This window comes from Sphaerodactylus townsendi, linkage group LG01, assembly GCF_021028975.2.
Source record: "Sphaerodactylus townsendi isolate TG3544 linkage group LG01, MPM_Stown_v2.3, whole genome shotgun sequence".
Classification (NCBI taxonomy): Eukaryota; Metazoa; Chordata; class Lepidosauria; order Squamata; family Sphaerodactylidae; genus Sphaerodactylus; species Sphaerodactylus townsendi.
In genome coordinates, this window is record NC_059425.1 from 17,092,137 (window position 1) to 17,114,085 (window position 21,949).

Here is a 21,949-nt window from a genome sequence, read left to right on the forward strand (position 1 = left end):
AACTCATTTCATGAAGGCAGGGGCCCACAACTCAAACAGTTACAGAATGAAGTGGGCTGCGCTGCAAAAACAGTCATCATACCCTGTGGTGGGATTCAGCCGGTTCGCACCACTTCGGCCAGCAGGAACCAAAGCCACAAATGAAATGGTTGTCAACGAATAGCAATTATTTGAATCCCACCACCAGAACCGGTTGTTAAGTTATTTGAATCCCACCACTGATCCCCATGACAAGGAGTGTCAACTTACATTGTTGTCATGATTATCTACGCAGCATTCTCACTCAATCTGCATAGCCCCTCCAATAGCTTGGGCATGCCAAGTTCCACCCCCCTCCAAAAAAAGAAATCCCCTCCCCCAAATTTCTTTCCAACAGGCTAGGATGATATGTTGCTAGAGTTCCATACGAGCTTGACAAATGCTGGAGGATGTTGCCTGAAAGGGCAGAAGTTGAGGACAACCTGATGTCACTTTCTCGGAATGCTCTAGGAGGGCTCCCTAGCCTCTATGATCTTCACCATGGAGACTAAGGGAAATTCCTAGAGTATCACTGTGGCCCATTATGCATGGAACACCTACCTTGAGCCTGTTTTCTGCAGTGGGCTCCTAGTGGACTTTCCTCGCATTTTTCAATGTACACGCAAGGAGACAGTCCACAGCCTGCAGTACACTTTGTCTGCTGAACTCTGCTGGGCCTCTGCTTTTCCTGGTTCTCTTAACTCCACCCATCAACAGCTTTAAAGGCAAAAAGCTGATATTCTCTTCCCCACTCCTTTCCCCTCTACAGACACATGCACACACACTCTCTCTATATATATATGTATCTCTGACATCAACACAAGAAAAGAGAGAGACTTGTTTTAAAACAGAGTCTTGCCTGAAATAAAGTTTTAAAAGCCCTCTCAGCCATCGGGGAGGGCAGAAGCAGAGCAGGGAAGTTGGGGTGGAGCCAAAAAGATGCCTGCTTCCCCCGCTGCCACTATACATATGAGAGATCAATCTCTCAATCTTTTGATCAGTGCTCTTGGGGAAGCAGGAAGGACTCTACAGCATGAAGGGAGCGGGGGAAGGGGAAGGCATGCAAAGCACTACGAGGGAGTGAGAAAGCTGGCCATGGGCGGAGGGAAAAGGTTCAGGGCAAAGCTGACCCGCTCTCACGGCCAAGCGAGATTTAAATCACGCTATGAGTAGTTTTACTTGCCGCAAAGAGAGTGGAAAGTGAAAGCGGCGTTCCAGGAAATACATCCATACAAGAAATCTTGCTGTGGTGAACACTGGCCTCCACTATGGAGCAAAAACCTTGTGCGCAATCCGCCTATGTAGAGACCATTGTTTTTCTCACTCTCCAGTTTCCTGGGGGCAGTAAATTGGGGTTTGGGGCAGGTAATATCCTGCACAGGTGGATAATCAGGAGGTCTGTAATACGCCAAGTGGTAGGGTGGAGACAACCTCATTTTTTAAATAATAACCAGAATTTAATGACCAGAAGCTAAGGAAGTATTTGAGGAACTCGGGCCACCACCCCAAAAGTGAAACCAGAACAATCACTGTTAGTAAAATCAAGTCTTTCATTTTAACCGAGCCGTAGAAATTAGCCAGAACCGTCTTCGTGAGCTAGCATAAACTCATCTTGCAAGGAAGTTCCAAAGACAAAATGTATTGGGAGGCCTACTCCCATATACTTGTTTTGCTTTCAGGAAGCATGCCGAAAGAACACAAAAAAGCAATTGTTCGCACTCCTAAACAATGAAGAAAGAGTCTCCTGTTGCAGTCCTACTGAGTAATTTTGAAAGCGGAATTCTCACCCCACAGTCACAGGACCAGGGGGGGGGGAAAAACCATTGAAAAGACCAGTTCCATACTGGGGTGCTTTTGGTTCTTTTCCCTCTCACACTGGTTTCTCAACCATCAGATTACTAATAGGGTTGTCAGCTGGCCTGGAGAAAAATGTCCAATCCCTTTAACAGAGACAATGTATAGAAATGAGAAGTGGAAGCTTTTCCTACCTTGCAAATAACCAGAGTGCCAGTGTGGTGTAGTGGTTAAGAGCAGGTGCATTCTAATCTGGAGAACTGGGTTTGGAGAACTGCCACTTGAGCGGTGGAGAATTATCTAGTGAACCAGATTAGCTTGTGCACTCCAACACATGTCAGCTGGGTGACCTTGGGGTATTCACAGTTCTTTGAAGCTCTCTCAGCCCCACTCACCTCACAGGGTGTTTGTTGTGAGGGGGGGGAGGGAAATGAGATTGTCAGCCCCTTTGAGTCTTCTTACAGGAGAGAAAGGGGGGAATATAAATCCAAACTCTTCTTCTTCTAATACTATAAATAATGTTACTTTCAAAACAATATCCTTTTAAGCCACTGATGAACTTCACAATAGAGTGAGGATTTCAACCTACATCTCTCCAGATGCGACTCTAACACCAGCCACTACACCACGCTGCTTCACATCCAACTAATTGAGATAATACCTTTGAGACATCAAAATTGCTTGTAAGAACAGCAGCTAAGAAGTAACAGCTGCTAAATGAAAGAATTGCTGGGTTTTTGGCTCCTTTCCCTGCTTTCCAAAACCATATTTTTTAAAAAACAGACCCTTAACAGGGTTGCCAGCTCTGGACTGGGAAATACCTGGAGATTTTGGAGGCGGAGCCTGAGGAGGGTGGGGTTTGGAGAGGGGAGAGATTCCAGTGGGGAAGAATCAGTGGTGGGATTCAAATAATTTAACAACTGGTTGTTTACAAGCACTATTTTAACAACCGGCTCTGCCGAAGTGGTGCGAACCGGCTGAATCCCACCACTGGGTAGAATGCCATAGAATCCATCTTCCAAAGTAGCCTTTTTCCCCCAAAATGAACTGATCTTTATCATCCAGAGATCAATTGTTATCCCAGGTAAGCTCCATCCACCACCTGGAAATTGGTACTCTAAACCCGAGTGGAGGAGGTAGAGTTGGAGGAAGTGGCCACCCATACCTGTCAACTCCATTCCTTTGATCACACCAGGTGTGGCCAAAAGGGCATTCTCAGTTTTTGCAAACACACAGCAGATTTCCCACTCAACAAAGATACAGCCTCATTCTTCACCTTCACCCATTATTGAAATGGAGGAGGTTACGGAGGTAAACTCCTGGGGCCTGACTTGATCTGTATGCTAATCCTTCAAGCTTTACCCCTACATAAATTTTTAGATATCAAAAGCGCTGGAGTGTTCCTTTGATACCGGCAGATAGGGGGAAAGCATGCAGGGAAGAAGAGGATGCAGCTGGAAACCACTGGCAAGAAGTAGGTCAACGCTCTGTATTTCCTGAGCACCGCGCCTGCAACCAAGCAAACTGAATCTACGGATTTACGGCTCCCATTTCAGGGGGGGAGCGACCAGAAGAAAAGAGAAGACTGTCAAAGTATTTAGGTAGCAGGAGCACGGAGGAGAGATTTATTTGTAGGTGAGAATTCCTGCAAGATCCAGTTGGAAAAGGAGGCTCATAACCAGCATGGTGTAGTGGCTAAGGTGTCAGACTAGGGCAGTGGTTCTCAACCTGTCTGTCACAACCCCTTTGGGGGTCAAACGAAAACACATATTCCCGATGGTCATAGGAACTGAGACACAAATAATTTTATGGTTGGGGGTCACTACAACATGAGGAACTGTATTAAAGGGTCATGGCATTAGGAAGGTTGAGAACCACTGGGCTAGGATCTGGGGCTGATTTCGCGCAGTAAAAACACCCTGTGCTATATCCGGGAGCGCAGCTGCCGCGGCGGTCTTTATCCGGCTGTTGACTTTGCACTGTTCCCCGGGTCTCCTCCACTTGCACCGCGAGGTCTTCAGCAATGTCCTCTAAGCATGCGTGGGCAACCTCTGTTTCCCGCATTCTGGTTGGCTGAATTCCCCAGCCCCCGCTTCCCCCGCTCACTTTCTCCAATTTAGTTGACTCTGCGCAAAATAGGCGCTGGGAATCGACACCCTCGCATCCCCCTTCTAAAATCCCTGCATGTGCGAGGGAATCGCCGCCCTCCCGTTCGCAGCGCCTTCACATGCCACTTTTCTGGAAGCTTCCTCAAGGTTTTTACAAGATTTTGCAAGGTTTCTCCAGTGGTGGGATCCAAAAATGTTAGTAACAGGTTCCCATGGTGATGGGATTCAAACAGTGGCGTAAACAACGCGGCTACGGGGCACGAACGCGTCGTAAGACCGAGGCATTCTGGAGGCGGGGCATTCATGGGCGGGGCTGTGGCAAGGACGCAGCCGCTGCACTGGTCCTTCGGCGGGAAACGAATGCACGCAGGCGCAGGCTGCCACGCACGCCGGTGCACCTCCTGCTAGACTGCTTCAAGTTCTGCGCGCTACTTTGGTATGAGGGGCGTGAATCTGGCGCAAAATCACGCGGGCAAATCACCCATTAGTAACCCCCTCTCGGCACACACAAATAATTAGTAACCTACTCTCGGGAACCTGTGAGAACCTGCTGGATCCCACCTCTGGGTTTCTCCCTCCGTGTTTTTTATTTCACTGAAAGGGGGGGAAGGCGCCCGTTCATTGGCGGGGCGGGCCAGAGCGGCGAGGCAGGAAAAATGGCCTCGTTCTGCTGCCAAGGAGTTTCCAAGGCAGCGGAAGCCACAGGAGGAACAGAGGGGCATTCCGAAGGTCCTCAACCTTTGCGGTTCTGGAAAGTCCCGTAGCAAAACCGCTGCTGCGGGGCGGAGCTGGGGCAACAGCGTGGCAGACATGCTGCAGCACCGGGTGCTGTGGGGAACTCCCCACTGCGCCGAGGTATTCCCCATGCCAACAACGAGGCATTTTTAACGTGCAAAAAAACCTCTGGGAAAGCCAGGTTCAAATCCATGGAAACTGACTGTTGACCTTGGGCTAGAGACACTTCGACCGTGGAAAGTATTTGGAATAAATACCAGGGGCATGATGCAGGCAACAGCAAACCCCCACCTGCCTCACAAGGTGTCTGTTCTCGGGAGGGGAGGGGAAAGCGATTATAAGCTGCTTTGGGAGCAGCAGTGGCGTAGGAGGTTAGGAGCTTGTGTATCTAATCTGGAGGAACCGGGTTTGATTCCCAGCTCTGCCGCCTGAGCTGTGGAGGCTTATCTGGGGAATTCAGATTAGCCTGTGCACTCCCACACACGCCAGCTGGGTGACCCATGGGCTAGTCATGGTTTCTCTGAGCTCTCTCCAGCCCCACCTACCCCAGCCAAGCTGTTTGTTGTGAGGGGGGAAGGGGTGAGGATTGTAAGCCCCTTTGAGTCTCCTACAGGGGGGATATAAATCCTTCTTCTTCTTCTTCTTCTTCTTCTTCTTCTTCTTCTTCTTCTTCTTCTTCTTCTTCTTCTTCCTTTTAGGTTGAGAAAAGTGTGGTGTAAATCCAAACTCTTCTTCTTCATCTGTCCAACCCTCTTTTAAAGCCATGTATGATTGTGGCATTAGTATGGCAATGAATTCCACAGCTTAGTTACTCAGTTGAGTTACTCATTGACTGAATGGAATTGAGTTCTCATTTGCTCATAACTCTTGAGCTCCAGGTATGCCCAGCAAAATTGATTCAGGATAGACGCTAAATGCGTGAGTTAACACATGATTCATATCACAAAGGTAGCAACGTTGGTCTGCAGTAGAAGAGCCAGATTTGAGTCCATTAACACCTTAGAGATACCTGATGACTCTTGAAAGCTTATCCCCTGCAAATCTTGTTGCCCTAAGATGCTACTGGACTCAAATCTAGCAAGATGGATTGAGGGCCAGTGGTTTAGGTGGCTTTAAAATCACCACCTAATAGCCATCGTGGCGAAATGGAATCACCGCCTTTAAGAGCAGTCTACCTTTTGAATATCAGTGGCTGAGAGGGAACAATAGAAGAAAGCTTCTGCCTTCATGTCATGCCTGCAGGGACAGGTTGAGAACTGGTAACTCTGAACCCCATCTTGCATAGGTTACAAACACATAGTAAACCTGAAGTCTTACCTGCAGGCGCCAGGTGGATCACATAACCAGAACCTACATAGATAGCCCAGTGCTTGTAACCCAAACGAGTGATCTCGATAAGGTCTCCAGGTTTGGGCTCCACCTGTTGAGACAGAATTGGAGAATCGTGGTATAAAAGGGGCCTGCGGGCAGAACGTAAAGCAGGGCGAATCAGCTGCATACTCACACAATTAGGACCGAGGGTAGGAGCAGAACCTACGATTCTCAAGCGCTAGCAACCTTTATACCAGGGATCCCCAACCTTTTTGAGCCTCCAGGAACTGTTGGCATTCGGACGCCGTGTTGTGGGCACAACCACAAAACGGGTGCTGTAAAATGGCTGCCACAGGAGGCAAAATGGCACAACTTCTTTCAGTCTCACAGTAAAGATCCTTGTGCTGTTGTGGCAGCTGCTGCCAAAGCAACATTTTTTTAAAAAATCTGCACTGCCCATCGAAAGCCTTGTTGGAGGAAAAAACCCTCTTGGCCTCAACCACTTTCTATAAACACTTGGCTGTTGTAGCATTGCCAATTCCGGGTTGAGATTTGGGGGTGGAGCCTGAGGAAGGCGGGGTTTGGAGAGGGTGGGGTTCAATCGGGTATAATGTCATAGAGCTCACCTGCCAAAGGGGCCATTTTCTCCAGCTGAAATGATCTGTGTCACCTGGAGATCAGTTGTAATGGAGGGAGAGTTCCAACCACCACCTGCCGGCAGGCAACGGCAGGCTGGTGCCGGGAAAGGTGGCACCATGTTGGGGATCCTTAGATTATGCTACCAGAATGGACCTCAAATAGAGATTTGAAATCCTGTGAAAATGGGAGGAGACGTTTTGTTTTGACAACGAACCGGGCCTCTTGCTTCTCCAGTAAAATGTATAATCTGGAAATACTTTTTTTACTGCAACATTCAGTTTTCATTGGAAGCTACATCAGCACTCACACGTTGGTACCGGACTGCAATCCTGCGCTGGTCCCGTTTTACTCAGCTCCTTTTCTGTGTACTAGGAGAACCATAGAGACCGAAAGACCTCCATGGAAAGCCATTGCTTTTCTAAGGCAAAGAGGCTTCTGGGTAATGTAGTCCTAACGTTCAGTCATTCCCATTACAGTCATTCAGTCATTCCCATCCCTTCGAGGCAGAATCCTCCACCTCCTTAGACCTTTCCAGTTGTATTTTTGCCAGCCTCTGCCTTCTTTGAGGAATCAGATAACGGGGAGGCTTAAGTCATAGGATTAGGAGCAAGGTTGCCAACTGGCCTGAAGAAAAATATCTTGTTTTTTTCTGCTCCTTTTCCTGTCCACCTTTTGGCAGTTTAATAAGAATCAGGTTCCTCACATGAAAAGCTCAGGACTAACATATTTTGTGCCAAGCACACATTTGTGTATATACAGACTGTAAAAATCCCTGAGAGCCAGTGTGATATAGTGGTTAAGATGTCAAACTAGGACAGTGGTGGCGAACCTATGGCACAGGTGCCAGTGGTGGCACTCAGAGCCCTCTCTGTGGGCACGTGCAAATAGAATGCCCCCCCCCCCCCCCCCCCCACACACACACACGCATCAAGGCTGGCCTGGGCCGCTGGGCTCGATTATTAGCATTAAACCTAAGTCCTAGTTTTGGGGAAGCAGTGGAGGTAACCCTGTTAAGCGCTGTTAAACCCCACTGATTTTCATGCGAAGAACTAAAGCGCAAACCTTTACCTGGGAGTAAGCTCGGGTTGCTGGCAATGGGGCTTGCTTCTGAGTAAACCCTCCTAGGGTCATGATTCACCCGTTGGAAGAGTTGCACAGTTGCTTCAAAGCAAAGCCACCGACTACCACCAAGCTTACTCCTGAGTAATGCATGCCTCGGAGCCAACCGTTTTTTCTAAACTAAAACCTCCGTATTCGGGTTAAATGGCCATGTTGGCACTTTGCGATAAATAAGTGGGTTTTGGGTTGCAATTTGGGCACTCCATCTTGAAAAGGTTCGCCGTCACTGAACTAGGATCTGGAAAACCAGGTTCAAATCCCCGCTTGGCCATGGAAACTTGATGGATGACCTTGGCAAGTGTTTAGATGGGAGGCCCCCAAAGAATATCAGGGGTATGACGCAGAGGCAGGCAATGGTAAACCACCTCTGAACATCTCTTGCCTTGAAAACCCTACCATAAATCAACTGTGACTTGACAGCAATAAAACATTATTGGGAGATCTGTTAGGATTGCCGGCCAACTGGCAGTAAATCTAGGGGGCGGGGACATAGGAGGCCCCATCCCACAACAATCTTGCATCACTTCCAGGGGTGGGGGGAGAGTGATGTCACGCTGCTCTTTGAACTGACAAGTTGTTTTCCCCCCTCCAACAGGCAACAGGTGCCACCACAAGAGAGGCAAGTGAAATCCCTAATACAGTGATGGCGAACTTATGGCACGGGTGCCAGAGGTGGCACTCGGAGCCCTCTCTGTGGGCACACGCACACAGAGTTCGTCATGTGGGGGGCAGAAAATCACACACACACACACCCCAAACACACACACCTAGGCTGGCCTGGGCCACTGAGCACAACGTGCGCGCACTGTGGTGAGCAGGGAGGACTCGGCTGGCAGGCCTGGTGCCTGTGCTCCAGGTGGCTGCTGCTCGGGTGGGGGGGCAGAGATGCTAGAGAGGCACAGAGTGGTGCGCGCAGGACTTGCTGAAGGCTAGAGCAGGCTGGCCCCTGCTCGAGCGGGTGGGACAGAGGAAGAGGGAGCCAACTGTTTTTTCTAAACTAAAACCTCAGCATTCAGGTTAAATTGCTGGGTTGGCACTTTGTGACAAATAAGTGGGATTTGGGTTGTAATTTGAGCACTCGGTCTCAAAAAGGTTCGCCATCACTGCCCTAATAGATGTAAGAGGTGGCCACCTACTCTTGCCACACAGGAAGTGTGAGCAAGAAGACTTTCTGGGCTGTTGCAAAGACATAGTAGATTTCCCGTTGAACATAGATCAAAAACAGGCAAGCCACATTCCAGACCTTCCCCTGTTACTGAACTAGAAGTATGAACGCAATGTTCATGTTAGTCACATCACTTCCAGATAAATTTTTAGTACTATCAAAAGCTCAGCATCCCTTTGATATGGGCAGATGGGGGTAAAGCAGGCAGGGAAGGAGAGAAAGAACCTGGATGGAAACCAGAAACAGGAAGTAGGTCAACTCATTATTTCTTGGATGCCTTGGTCTGCAACGGAGAAAACGGAATGGCCTCCCATTTGAGGGGGGAAAGACCAAAAGAAGAGAAGGAGAAGGTTGCCAAGGTATTTAGGTAGCAGCAACGCTGAGGGAAGATTTATTTGTAGCCGAAAGGATGGGGGTAAAGTGAGAGATCACCAGCTTCACATTCGAAAAGGAGACCGGTCCGAGGGGGGAAAATGTCCCATCGCTTTAATAGAGGCTTAATATGTACAAGTTTTTCATGCCAAGGTGGTAAATAACATCACCCAATAAACAACATGCTATTAAGCATCTGTCCAAGGGGATGGACATTTTTCTTTGGCCGAGTTGGCAACGGTCGATAGGAAGCTGCCCTTGAGCCCATTCTCTAACAGGAAAAAACCCGATATGAAAGTATTTTGAATCCATTTAAAATTTAAAGATCCCTAGATCCCCTGTTTCATTTCTAACACCGAAATTCCTCTGTGCAAACCTTGAGGCACATACCAGCACCTTCAACATTTTAACTGCCATAAGGCCTAGAAACTTGGCTTTATTTTTAAACGTTTCAGCTAGATTTCTCAGAAATCTGTTATTAGTCCCAGATTCTGTGATAAAAATGATTTTCTAGCAGTAGAAAAAAATGAGGTGAAAGTATTTTGAATCCATTTAAAATTTAAAAATCCCTAGATCCCCTGTTTTATTTCTAACACCGAAACTCCTCTTTGCAAACCTTGAAGTACATACCAATGCCTTCAATATTTTAACTACCATAAGGCCTAGAAACTTGGCTTTATTTCTAAATATACCGATGGCTTCAACATTTTAACTACCATAAGGCCTAGAAACTTGGCCTTATTTTTAAACATTTCAGTTGGATTTCTCAGAAATCTGTTATCAGTCCCAGATTCTGTACTAAAAATTATTGTCTAACGGTAGACTGAGGCATATTGTCTTTCTCTGCAACGCAGTGGAAATTAACCAGCTGGAGAGCAGCCCCAGCTATATTTGCTTTGACAGTCACAAGTTACACCACTAGACTGACACACAGAGAGAGAACAACAGAGACAGCAAGCAAAACAGGACACGGATTGTGACTAAAGCTCTTTTCTCTCCAGTCGCTGCCTACTCACGTAGTAATCGGACATCTTCAGACGCTTGTGCGGTAGGGCAGTTGTCAGAGCTGCAGGCAGAAGTCAAGAGCCGGTTATTTTAATGCCTGTGGACAGCTGCAGCCCGGCAGGGTGGAAGGGCCGACAGATTGGCAGGGATCCCAATCGCCTTTGCGCTGGAAAAGCCTGGCCTAACCGTCTCGGAATGGAACAGAGAAGAGACTCCCAACAGGATCAGGTGACTCTCTGCAAGCCAAAGCAAGCGTCTGCAAAGAACATTGTGTATTTTTAGATTTAACACTGCAGTGTTTCGACAAAAGATGGGAAATGGAGCAAACGACAGGCTTGTGAAAAGAACCGGGAGGACACGCTCCATCTTTTAAATTATCATAAATGGCTTAAGTTAATGATATCTAATGTATTGACCTCACACCTTGTATCTCTGCACGATTGGAATATTATGTATCTTTACGTATTCTGATTCTGGTTTTAATGGCAGGCCGAGAGGCCGTAATAATGAATTCTATTTTAAATTATCATAGAATCATAGAGTTGGGAGAGACCCCCAAGGGCCATCAAGTCCAACCTCCTGCAATGAAGGAAGAGGTGAAATTACCCAGTTTATCTATAGTTGCTTTGGAGAGAATCCCATAGCGTTTAAATTAGCCCTTCGGGTGTATTGCGATAATGCAAACAAACTCCACCCAGACACATACAAATATGCATCACCCCCTCTCTATCAATGCAATGGACAAAATCTATGCCCCACCTCGCAATCACTCCACATTGTGCCTCGGACAGAAACACACCTTACTGTGGCCTCTGAAGATACCGGCCGCAGATGCAGGCGAAATTTTGGGAGCGAAAGCTACCACACACCCTGGAAAACCCTCAGCAGCCAGTATTACAATAATGCCGTTTCCCAAGAGTATTACATCTTTTTTATGATGTGTAGCTTTGAATATATTTTCCAAACGTTTGGTCGTCTTATGTGAGATATTAACTGAAAGGTGTTTAATTCTTTTCCCTAAGAATAAAATCAAAAAGCACTGATGTTATGACATGTTTCTGATATGTACACATATATAGTTCACAGTGTTTTAAGCCATATATATATATATAGTAGCCTGCACAAAAGGGTGGAGCATGTTATATAAAATCATCTTAGCTAACATCCCTACAGAGGCTTGGAATTGAAGTTGCTGAAAATCAGGTAAACACAAAGAATGTGAAGGGGTGCCAAGGAGCAGCCTGACACTAGCTCTAAGTTGAAAGGAACGGGGCCTCTCAGTAGAGATTAGCTAGCAAGATGTTCACAAAATAGATAAGAGTTAGCAGAAGACTTGATTGCTATAGAAACTGTGTACATGAGGTGTTTTTAGACTCCGTTACAATAAAAATATGAGATGGAAAGGTGTGGTAAGAGGTGGGATAAGATAACCAGGAAGCTTCATACTTGACTCCAACCCAATGAGCAAGAAACGGGGAGGCATGTTTTGTAACTATAAATTATGTTACAAGCAACAGCCCCTTTGAACTTCCTCCTGCTGCTAACAGAGGAGAGTTCCTCTCTGCTAAAAAATTGAAACATCAATAAACTCTGAACACTCGAAGAAGCTATGGATGGTTATTTGTGAGTAACCGACAGAGCTTTTCCTGAGAACAGGGCCCCGCCCTGTCCCTAATTGGTGGCCTGCACGGGAATTAATCTTGATCTAGCTCTGGTTTGGACAGTCTCTCTCTGTGGGCTCTTTAGGCGTCAGGGTCATTGTTCATTCTGGCAGCTCAGCATCGGATTGAAGACTGACAACTTTTAGAGCCACCTTTTCAGTGCTCAGACTTTTGTTAAAGATTCCTGAAATAGGGAATCCTGAAGGTAACAGTTAGAGCAAGGATTTCTGAACACGGATATCCTGGAGTAGTCCTAATACAGGGATTAAGATGGTGAGTAGTGGTTATTGAAATACACCACACAGGAGAAGTATGGGAGGAGGGAAAGACGTTTTCTCAGAGGTCCAAGACAGGCATGGCCCCTCAGACCTTCTTTTAAGAAACCTCCCTTGGGCAGGTAAAATAAAGGGAGGAAAGGGCACGCTTTCAGAGGTTCTAGATGGGAGGTATAGTGGTAAGGATAACTCGAGACCCCTGGCAATAAGGTTGAGGTCAGTGGAACCAAGATGACCTATTGTTTTAAAGGTATGTAATTGCCGTGTTTCCCCAAATATAAGACGGTATCTTATGTTGATTTTTGTTTTCAAAGATGTGCTGTGTCTTGTTTTTCAAGGATGTCTTATATTGGGGGAAACAAGGTAAAAGTTTAAATGGCTAGCCAAGAGTGTAAAAAGATTATTGTATTTAAAGTCTTCTTTTGTGAGTTTAGCTAATTTCTAGAGCTCTTTTATTTCAAAAAAATATTGTTGATAAAAAGATTAAAACAGGCTGTTTTTTCAAAAAAGAAAATGCTTAGAGCAGCATTTTACAACAGGAGAGGGAGGAAAATTCTGCTCAGTGGTTCGATCATGTTTGTGTGTGAGAGAGAGAGGCTTTTAGCCTATCGCTGGGGACTGAAAGAAGGGGAGCTGCATGCCCCCATACAAGAGAATGTTAAAGTTTCTGTTTAGTTACAGAGACTAGAGGCATAGAGAAGCAAAGAGTTTTTAATTTAAAGAATGTGGAAAATGCAGAAAGGAGGGGGGAAGCAGAATGATGTTTAAAGATGAATTTATGAAGGCAGTTAAACAAGAAAGTAAATTAAAATAGGATGGACATTTATAAAACATAAATTAAAAGGATAACATGAGGCTGGTCCTCAAGTTCTAATTACAGGGGCAAATGGGAGAGGAGAGCTAAAATGTTGCAACATTAATTAGGAGAAAGCAAATGTGTTTTTGAAGTAATCAAAGTATGTTTTGAGTAAGTTAAAGTAACAGAAAGAAAAGGGGGCTGAGTTAGTTAGTTTCCTTAATGAAATGACATGTTTTAGTAATACAACAAAATATGAATGGCATAGTAGTTTTAAGAAAATTCAAAAAAAAAATGAACCTAGTGTTTTTGAAGATAATGTAGCCTTGTACCCAGTTTCCAAAGACTCCAAAAATTCCAGGCAGAAGTTTTAGTATCAAGAACCAGTTTTAACAGCTGCAGGAGAAATCAAGGGAAACTGGGGCACATGTTTGCACTTTTTAAAATTTAAAATTTTAGATTTGAAGTGAAGAGTAGAGCTTCCAGGAACAAACGCAGTATTCTTGACAGGCTGTTTGCTTCCAAATTGTTCAGAGAGAAAAAGCTGTATTAAATTATATAAGATGAGATGGCAGGCTGCATGCCTGAAGAAAAAGGAGAGATAAAGAATTAACCCTTTCTGTGAGATGCCAGCTCAATTTCAGCAAAGGGTGTGAAAGTCAATGAAGATAATTGAGAGATTAGAGCACTTTCCTTATAAGGAAAGGCTGCAGTGTTTAGGATTTTTTTTTAGTTTAGAGAAGAGACGTTAGGGATATGATTGAAGTTTATAAAATTATGCGAAAAAAAGGTTGACAGAGAGAGAAATTTTTCTCTTTCTTATGGTATTAAAAGTAGGGGGCATACATTGAAAATGTTGGGGATACAAGGGGAGAGATTAGGATTAATAAAAGAAACATTTCTTTACGAATGATTAGTGTTTAAAATATGCTGCCACAGGAGGTGGGATGCATTACCAGCCTGGATAGCTTTAAAAGGGGTTTGGACAGATTTATGAGGAGAAGTCAACCATGGCTACCAATTTTGATCCTCCTTGATTTGGGATGGCAAACTGCCAGGAAATTTATGACATGCTTAGTTGCTCAAATAAGAAGCTGTGTTACTGGAACCCAGCATCTTTCCTGCAAGTAGATGGGAGCATAGAAGTAGAAATTGACCATGACTGTTTAAAATTGACACACTATTAGACCAAAACAAGGTGGGACTTGGAGGAAGATCCCATTAAAAGAGCTGCAGATCTGTTCATCGATGGTTCTTCTCGAATGGAAGAGAGGAAACGATGTAATGAATATGCAGTTCTTCATGGAACTGAAATTAGCAGGTTCCTTGCCCCTTGGTTGGTCAGCCCAGACATGTAAATTATATGCACTGTGAAGAGCATTGTTGTTAAGAAGAAATGGGAATGTAAATATCTGTACAGATTTAAAATATTCATATAGAGTTATTCAAGCCTTTGAAAAATTATGGGAAGGGGTCTTTTAAATACAAGGGGCAAATTTTTGGCACACGAACAGTTAGTGGAAAAAGTTCTAGAAGCTCTAGAACTCGCAAGCCAAGTATTAGTGCTACATGTCAAAAGGGCATCAAACAAGTGACTCTGAAATTTTGGCTGACCAAGTAGAAAGGGGAAGAAAATATTTGGGGCACTTAATAGCACAAAGCAAATTGCTTTTAAATGGCTTTTTAGGGTAATAAAGGGAAAAGGCACAATGGGTTTGCAATAGTGGATGGGGAAACAAGTAAAAAATTTTAGAGGCAGGGAGACTGCTCAATACCTATCGTAAATTTACGAGCTTTATACATTGAATCAGGCATTACAATTATTTAAAATACCAAGATGAAATGCTTTTGGGGTGTTATACTTTTTTAAAAAAAAAAGAGGTTTCTAAGATAGAAGGGGAGAAGAAAAAAAGTTGTTCTAGAATCAAGAGTGTGGTTTATGGGAGATAATTATAAGTGAGTTGGTAGAGCAGTAGCCTGTTTGGTGCTGCATGGGATAAGCCACAGGGGTATCAGTGTGTTGGAAAACAATAAATGTTTTGATAAAGTTTTATAATGAGAAATAGGAAAATTTGTAAGGGAAAAAAGGGTTTGTGTTTTTGTAAAATGTATTAAATATATATAGTTCTTTAAAAGTAATATAGGGGGAAAGGTCAAGGGATATATAAAGAAAAGTTGGGAAAAGTAGAAATTAGAATATGGGTAAATATAGTCAAGCAAATTTCTGGCCAAGTTAAAGAAAAGTTTGTTTTAAATAAAAAATCCTTTTTTTTTAGTTTATTCAGAGTTCAAACATAACAATGGGATTATAATACTGTTTGCTTTTTAAGTGCTGTGCAGCATTTTTTGTATGGGATGTCATCTTACCACATGAGGGGGGGGGTAATTTCTGAAATCAACATTGTTATTAGGAAATGCTGCTGGTCTGGCCTTGTTTCTGTTTTGTTTTACGCATGCTTTATTACCAGATCCCCACACGAAGTCCACAGATCATAAGTTCTTGCCTAGACTGGAGTCCTGTTGAAGCACTGAAAAAAAAGAGTCCTTAAAGCCAAAGTAGGACGGGCCTTGGCGCTGTTGACCTACAGAGGTATCAGTAAGTGACAGAACGTGGATGGCTTATTATATACCGGGACAAAGCTTCATTGCCTCTTGCAGCCTGAACTGTTGCGCATCCAGACCAGCTGTTTAAAACTGACTTTGAGAAGAAAGCCAGGAACTTGCAATCTTAATATTTAACTTCAGGACATTAACAGTTAAAGAAGAAACAACCCTGTTGAATACCACAAAGAAAAATTACAGAACTTTGCTTTTAATTTAAAACCCCTTTACTTTTATGGACTTAATTTAAAAAATAAAGGACTTTTGTGTAGAAATGGGAGAGATAGGAGTTTTCAGATAGTGGGGAGGGTGCACTGATGTTATCGTTATTATAGAAAGAAAAGAAAAAAAAGCTTCTAGCTTTTGAGACTAATAAATTTTTGAGTACGGTGATAAAAATATCAGGACTGAGGCTTACAGTACTCTAATTGGTAAAATGAGTGGCAATATTGTAATCAATTCTTTTAATATAAGTGGTGTCATATAGTACATGCATTATATTAGTGGTGTGAGAGTTACCTTTTTTTGGTATAGACAGAATGTTATAATAATAAGTTTTATAAAGTAGTAAGGTTAATGTTATTAGTGGCAAATGTTCTAAAATGTTGAGTATGCTCTAGAGAGCCTTTTTCAATTTGAGAGATGGGTTAGGCGTGGCTTACTAATTGAATTTCTTATTTGTGGTTAAAAAAAATGTCTTTATGTTTATTTTAATGAGTGACATAGTAATGGGTTATTATATGTATTTGTATGCAATGTTTATTACCTTTAAGCAGTTGTGCACATGCTACACGTCACAAGGTTCAATAAGGCTTTGAGTTACAGAAAAGCACACTTATTTTAGAAAGCACCAAGTTAGCTAGATGAAAAAATAATACAATTATGTAAAATGCAAGTTTTAGTGGCTTAAAACAAGTATGAAAAGGAAAAGGATGGATTGATATGTACACATATATAGTTCACAGTGTTTTTTAAGCCATATATATATATATAGTAGCCTGCAATAAAAGGGTGGAGGCATGTTATATAAAATCATCTTAGCTAACATCCCTGCAGAGGCTTAGAATTGAAGGCAGTTTTCTGAAAATCAGGTAAACACAAAGAGGCCATGTGAAGGGTGCCAAAGGAGCAGCCTGACTCAGGCCTCCTAAGATTAAAGAGAACGGGGCCTCTCAGTAGAGAGATTAGCTGGCAAGATGTTCACAAATAGATAAGAGTTAGCAAGAAGATTCTGATTGCTATAGAAACTGTGCGGGCCATTTTGAGGTTTCTTTAGACCTCAGTTATCCATTAAAATAAGGAGATGGAAAGGTGTGGGTAAGAGGTGGGATAAGATAAGTGCAGGTCTGTATCGCTTAGCTCTTGACTCAACCCAATAATGAGCAAGAACGGGAGGTACTAAGTTTTTTTGTAACTATAAATTATGTTACACAAGCAACAGCCCCTTTAGAACCTCCCTCCCTGTTGCTAACAGAGGGAGAAGTTCCCTCTTCTCATAGCATAAAATTGAAACAATAAACTCTGAACACTGAAGAAGCTTATGGATGGTTATTTGTGAGTAACCGGACAGAGCTTTTGCTCTGAGAACAGGGCCCTGCCCTGTCCCTAACATTTCTTTCCTGACCTGTGGCTTTCGCAGTCACCTGGTTGGAGACAGGAGATGTCTGGTCTCTTTAAAAGGGGGATTAATGATAAGAGAAGCTTTAACACCTGAAGCTTTAAAGGGCAGGGAAGCAAACAGCATCACTGGATAATTGCTTGATGCTCAGACTTAAAGGGACAGCTAGAGGGAGCAGTTTAAAAGTTGGCAGTGCAACACTGGCAGGCAGAAATTTAACAGGTGAAGCTTTTCTCCACTCTGAGCCAGCATGGTATAGTGGTAAAGAGCAGCAGACTCTAATCTGGAGTGCTGGGTCTGATTCTCTACTCCTTTACATTATCTGCTGGACAGGATTGTTTCCCCACTTCTTAAGCATAAGCATTTATTGTCATTGTGCACGCACAATGAAAATTTACAGCAGCATTCCTCGATGCACACAATTTCAGACTCATATCCCATCCTCACTTTCCCCTTCCTCCACCCACCCCTAAACAGCCCCAAACACATCAACACGAAGCCACGGAGTTCAGCATCGCCACAGTTCTAGAGTAGAAGCTGTCTCTAAGCCTCTTTGTCCTAGTTTTGATAGACCTGTATCGTCTGCCAGATGGTAACAGTTCAAAAAGAGAGTGTGCTGGATGAGACAGATCTCTCAGAATATTTTGGGCTTTCTTTAGGCTTCGGGAATTATAGAGTTCTTCCAAGGAGGGGAGAGGGCAGCCGATAATCCTCTGTGCAGTAGTGATCACCCTTTGGAGCACCTTCCTATCTGCCACTGTGCAACTGGAGAACCATACACAGATGCAGTAGGTTAAGACACTCTACATTTCTTCTGGGTGAACTTGGGTGACCAGTCACAGTTCTCTCAGGACTTTCTCAGCCCCACCTACCTCACAAGGGTCTGTTGTGGGCAGAGGAAGGGAAGAGGTTTGTACGTTGTTTTGAGACTCCTTACAGTTGAGAAAAGTGGGGTATAAATTCAAACTCTCCCTCTTTTTCTTATTCTCGCCAGCAAAAACGTCACCTACTAACTTTCAGCCTGTAAAGCTATTGTGAAAAGCACAAGAGCATGCTCAGTTTTGAAGCGAGAAAAAATGGCAACGCTCGGAGGGTTGCCAGCTGAACAAGAAAAATGGCCTTTAACAACAGCTCAGTGCTCAGAAATCCACAGATGAAGATAGCGTGGAGATTAATACTGGGTCCTGCTAATGTTGTTGAGTGACCTCAGGCCAGGCACTTTCTCAGCCAACCTACCTCGCAAAGTTGTTGTGAGGGAAAAAATTGGAGGGAAAGAGACTACATCTGCCACACTGAGCAATTTTGGACAAAGTGTAAGATTGAAATGGGTTAGGTAGAACAGAGAAAGTTCCTTTGAAAGGTGTGGCTACAGAGGCTTGGGTGAAAAATTGGCACCTTTACTGTGGTAAAGGGTTAGAAAGAAACGATACATTGAGAAAGAGTTAGTGTTTGCAGAGGAGGTAATCGTCCTTCCGGTGGTGTGTGGGAAAAAGAAGCTGAGTTGCCTTGTTAAGATGGCTTCTGGAGTTGTTGCCGGTAAAGCTTCTTGGCCAGGGTCGCCAACCTGCAGGTGCAGCCTGGAGAGCTCCAGGAATCACAACTGGTCTCCAGACAACAGCGATAAGTTCCCCTGGTAAAAATGTCTGCTTTGGAGCCATTACATCCCTCCCCATCCTAGATGCCATGCTCTCCGCAGGTGGTAGCTCACCTTCTAGCAGGGTTTAGCCACAATACCCATATTATGCTGACTTTAAAGTGCTTACACCGAGAACCATGGAGTTGGAAGAGACCAGAAAGGCCATCCAGCCCAACCCCTGCTGTGAAGGAACACACAAAGTCCTCCCGACAAACGGCCACCCAGCCTCCGCTAAAACCTCCAAGGAAGGAGACTCCACCACCCTCCAAGAAACTGTCAAACAATCCTGACAGTCAGGAAGTTCCTCCTAATGTTTAGATGGGATCTCTTTTTCCTGTCGTTTAAATTACTCCGTATACTAGTCTCTGAGGAAGCAGAAAACAAGCTTGCTCCCTCTTCAACATGACATTCCTTCAAATATTTAAACATCGCTATCATGTCACCCTCAGGCCTTGACCTTCTCTTATCCAAACATACCCAGCTCCCTAAATCTCTCTTCATAGGGCATAGACCTTTTACCATTTTGGTCACCCTTCTCTGGACACACTCCAGCTTGTCAATATCCCTCTTGAATTGCAGTGCCCAGAACTGGACACAGTATTTCAAATGAGGTCTGACTAATGCAGAGTAGAGTGGTACTATCATTTCCCTCAATCTAGACACTATATTCCTATTGATACAGCCCAGAATCGCATTGGCTTTCTCAGCTGCCACATCACACTCTTGATTCATGTTCAGATAGTTGAGGGTCTACTAAGACCCCCAGATCCCTTTCACACATAGTGTTGTCAAGCCAGGTGTCACTCATCCTATATCTGTGCATTTCATTTTTTTCTGCCAAGTGTAGTATCTTACACTTATCTCTGTTGAAATTCATTTGGTTTGTTTTGGCCCAGCTCTCTGACCTGTCCAGGTCATTTTGATTTCTGACTCTGTCCTCTGGGTTATTATCTACCCCTCCTACTTGGTGTCATCTGCAAATGTGATTAGCCTGCTCTCTGTTCCGTTATCCAGGTCATTGACAAAAATATTGAATAGTGCTGGGCCCAGGACAGAGCCCTGTGGCACCCCACTAGTCACTTCTGTACAGAATGAGAGTGCGTATCCTTTGGGTTCAATCGGTCAACCAATTACAAACCCCCTTGTTTTCAGGTTCAGTTGGAGTTGCAGGTTTTAACTTTTGAAGCCCTTTACATCATAGGCCTTGCAAACTTGCAAAACTTTTGAAACCCTTTACATTATAGGCCTTGCAATCCAAACATTTTAGTAACAGGTTCTCATGGTGGTGGGATTCAAACTGTGGCGTAGCGCCAATGGGGCTGAGCGGGGCACGACTGGTGCGTGGCCGGGCATTCCGGGCGCAGGGCATTCCTTGGGCGGGAAACAAATACACACAGGCGCAGGCTGCCACGCACGCCAGTGCACCTCCTGGTAGACTGCTTCAAGTTCTGCACGCTACTGCTGAGAGGAGGGGCGTAACTAAGGCAAAATCAGGTGGCAAAATCACCAATCAGTAACCCCCTCTCGGCACACACAAATAATTAGTAACCTACTCTCGGGAACCTGTGAGAACCTGCTGGATCCCACCTCTGCTTCTGTCTCCTCATATGTACACATGGGACCTTTCCATTCTTCTCAGCATAGCCTTTTTGATATTCCTACTAGCTTGCCAGCTGGTTTGGTTACCGCCTGGTCCCAGGCCTTTCTGATGGCTGCCCCAACTCTGTGGAACAGTGTGCCAAACTACATCAGACCATCTGTGGCCTTCAGAAAATTCCTTAAAGCCGAACATAGTGTTGGAGGATAGTGGAAGCCATAAGAGGCGTCTTACCTGAGAAGGCTGTTTTGCTGGGTCGTAGCTGTTTGTTTGTTTTTCTTTAGGAAGATTTTGCAGTTTTGGATGATGTGATATTAAAGACATCATGGACTGATGCAGAGGCGTAGCTGGGCCAAACTGCGCCCGGCGCGCATTCTATATTTTCCGTCCCCCCATCCCTCCCACCCCCCGCGGCACCCCTCCTTCCCACACTTACCTTAGTTCCTTTCTTTTTTCTAGAACTTTTTCAGGCTGCAAAAGGCCTGTTCACAGTAAAAACGGCCTGATGGGAACTATACTTCCCAGGAGACCTTGTGAGCCCCAAGGTCTCCTGGGAACTGTAGTTCCTCAGGCTGTTTTTACTGCCTTTTGCAGGCCTTTTGCAGCCTGAAAAAGTTCAAGGAAAAGGAAAGGACCTAAGGTAAGTGTGGGAATGGGGAGGGGGAAGGGGGGTGGGGGTGCCGCAGGAAGGGGTGCCGTGGGGGTGGGGAAAGGGGAAGGGGCCTGGGGCGATTTTCTGCGGGGCCACACAGGCATGCACCCGGTGCACAGCACACACCCCGTCCCCTTGTAGCTCCGTGACTGGACTGATGTTTGACATCTTACAGTCCAATCCAAAGCAGAGTTACACTCTTCTAAGTCCGTTGAAAGACTCATGAGGTGGCTCATGAGGAGAAAGGTGAGATAAAAAGTGTTCTCAGCCAATGCACTCAATAAATAATCCCTCTCAGTGAATCTCTGAGATTCCATGACGTTCCAGATCTTTGTGATGCTAATATACAGGGTTACGAACCACCTCACTTTGTCAAATGATCCCATAGCTATTATTCTGTTTGCCACCAACTTCACTGTTCCTTCCATCTCTGAAACCCACTGGTTTTGTTCTGCTTCTAGATCAGTGATTCCCAACCAGGGTTCCATGGTACCCTGGGGTGCCGTGAGCATGTCCCAGGGGTACCGTGGCAACTCTACCGGCCCCCCTCACTTTTGCGGTATCTCCCGCAGGCACCAGCAAGGATATGGAGCTGGCCCAGGGGGCAGGGCCTGCCACAAGGTCACCAGCCACTTCCCACCCACCCCCACCCCCGTGCTTCCCTTCACCCTGGGAGGGGAAGGTGGGGGAGGATGGCAGGGGTACCGTGAGATATGAAGAGTGAGGTCAAGGGTACCGTGACGTCAAAAAGGTTCGAAAACACTGTTCTAGATGCTCTGTTGAGCCTAATGGCTGAAAAGGTAGGAAAGAAATATTGTCAATAAATAAAAGAAGGAAATGCACTCTG

The 21,949-nt window shown here is 44.8% G+C and overlaps 1 protein-coding gene across 1 annotated transcript in view; it reads right to left on the reverse strand.

The window, feature by feature from the left end:
* Positions 1 to 6,723, reverse strand: part of LOC125436821 (phospholipase A and acyltransferase 3-like) — a 45,616-nt gene extending 38,893 nt beyond the window's left edge. The window contains exons 1-3 of the mRNA XM_048504148.1: positions 6,637 to 6,723; positions 5,973 to 6,075; positions 3,793 to 3,938 (exon numbers count right to left, since the gene is read on the reverse strand). Of these exons, the coding sequence (XP_048360105.1) occupies positions 3,793 to 3,938; positions 5,973 to 6,075; positions 6,637 to 6,723 (336 nt within the window). The remainder of the gene's footprint in view (positions 1 to 3,792; positions 3,939 to 5,972; positions 6,076 to 6,636) is intronic.
* Positions 6,724 to 21,949: the final 15,226 nt, after the last annotated feature.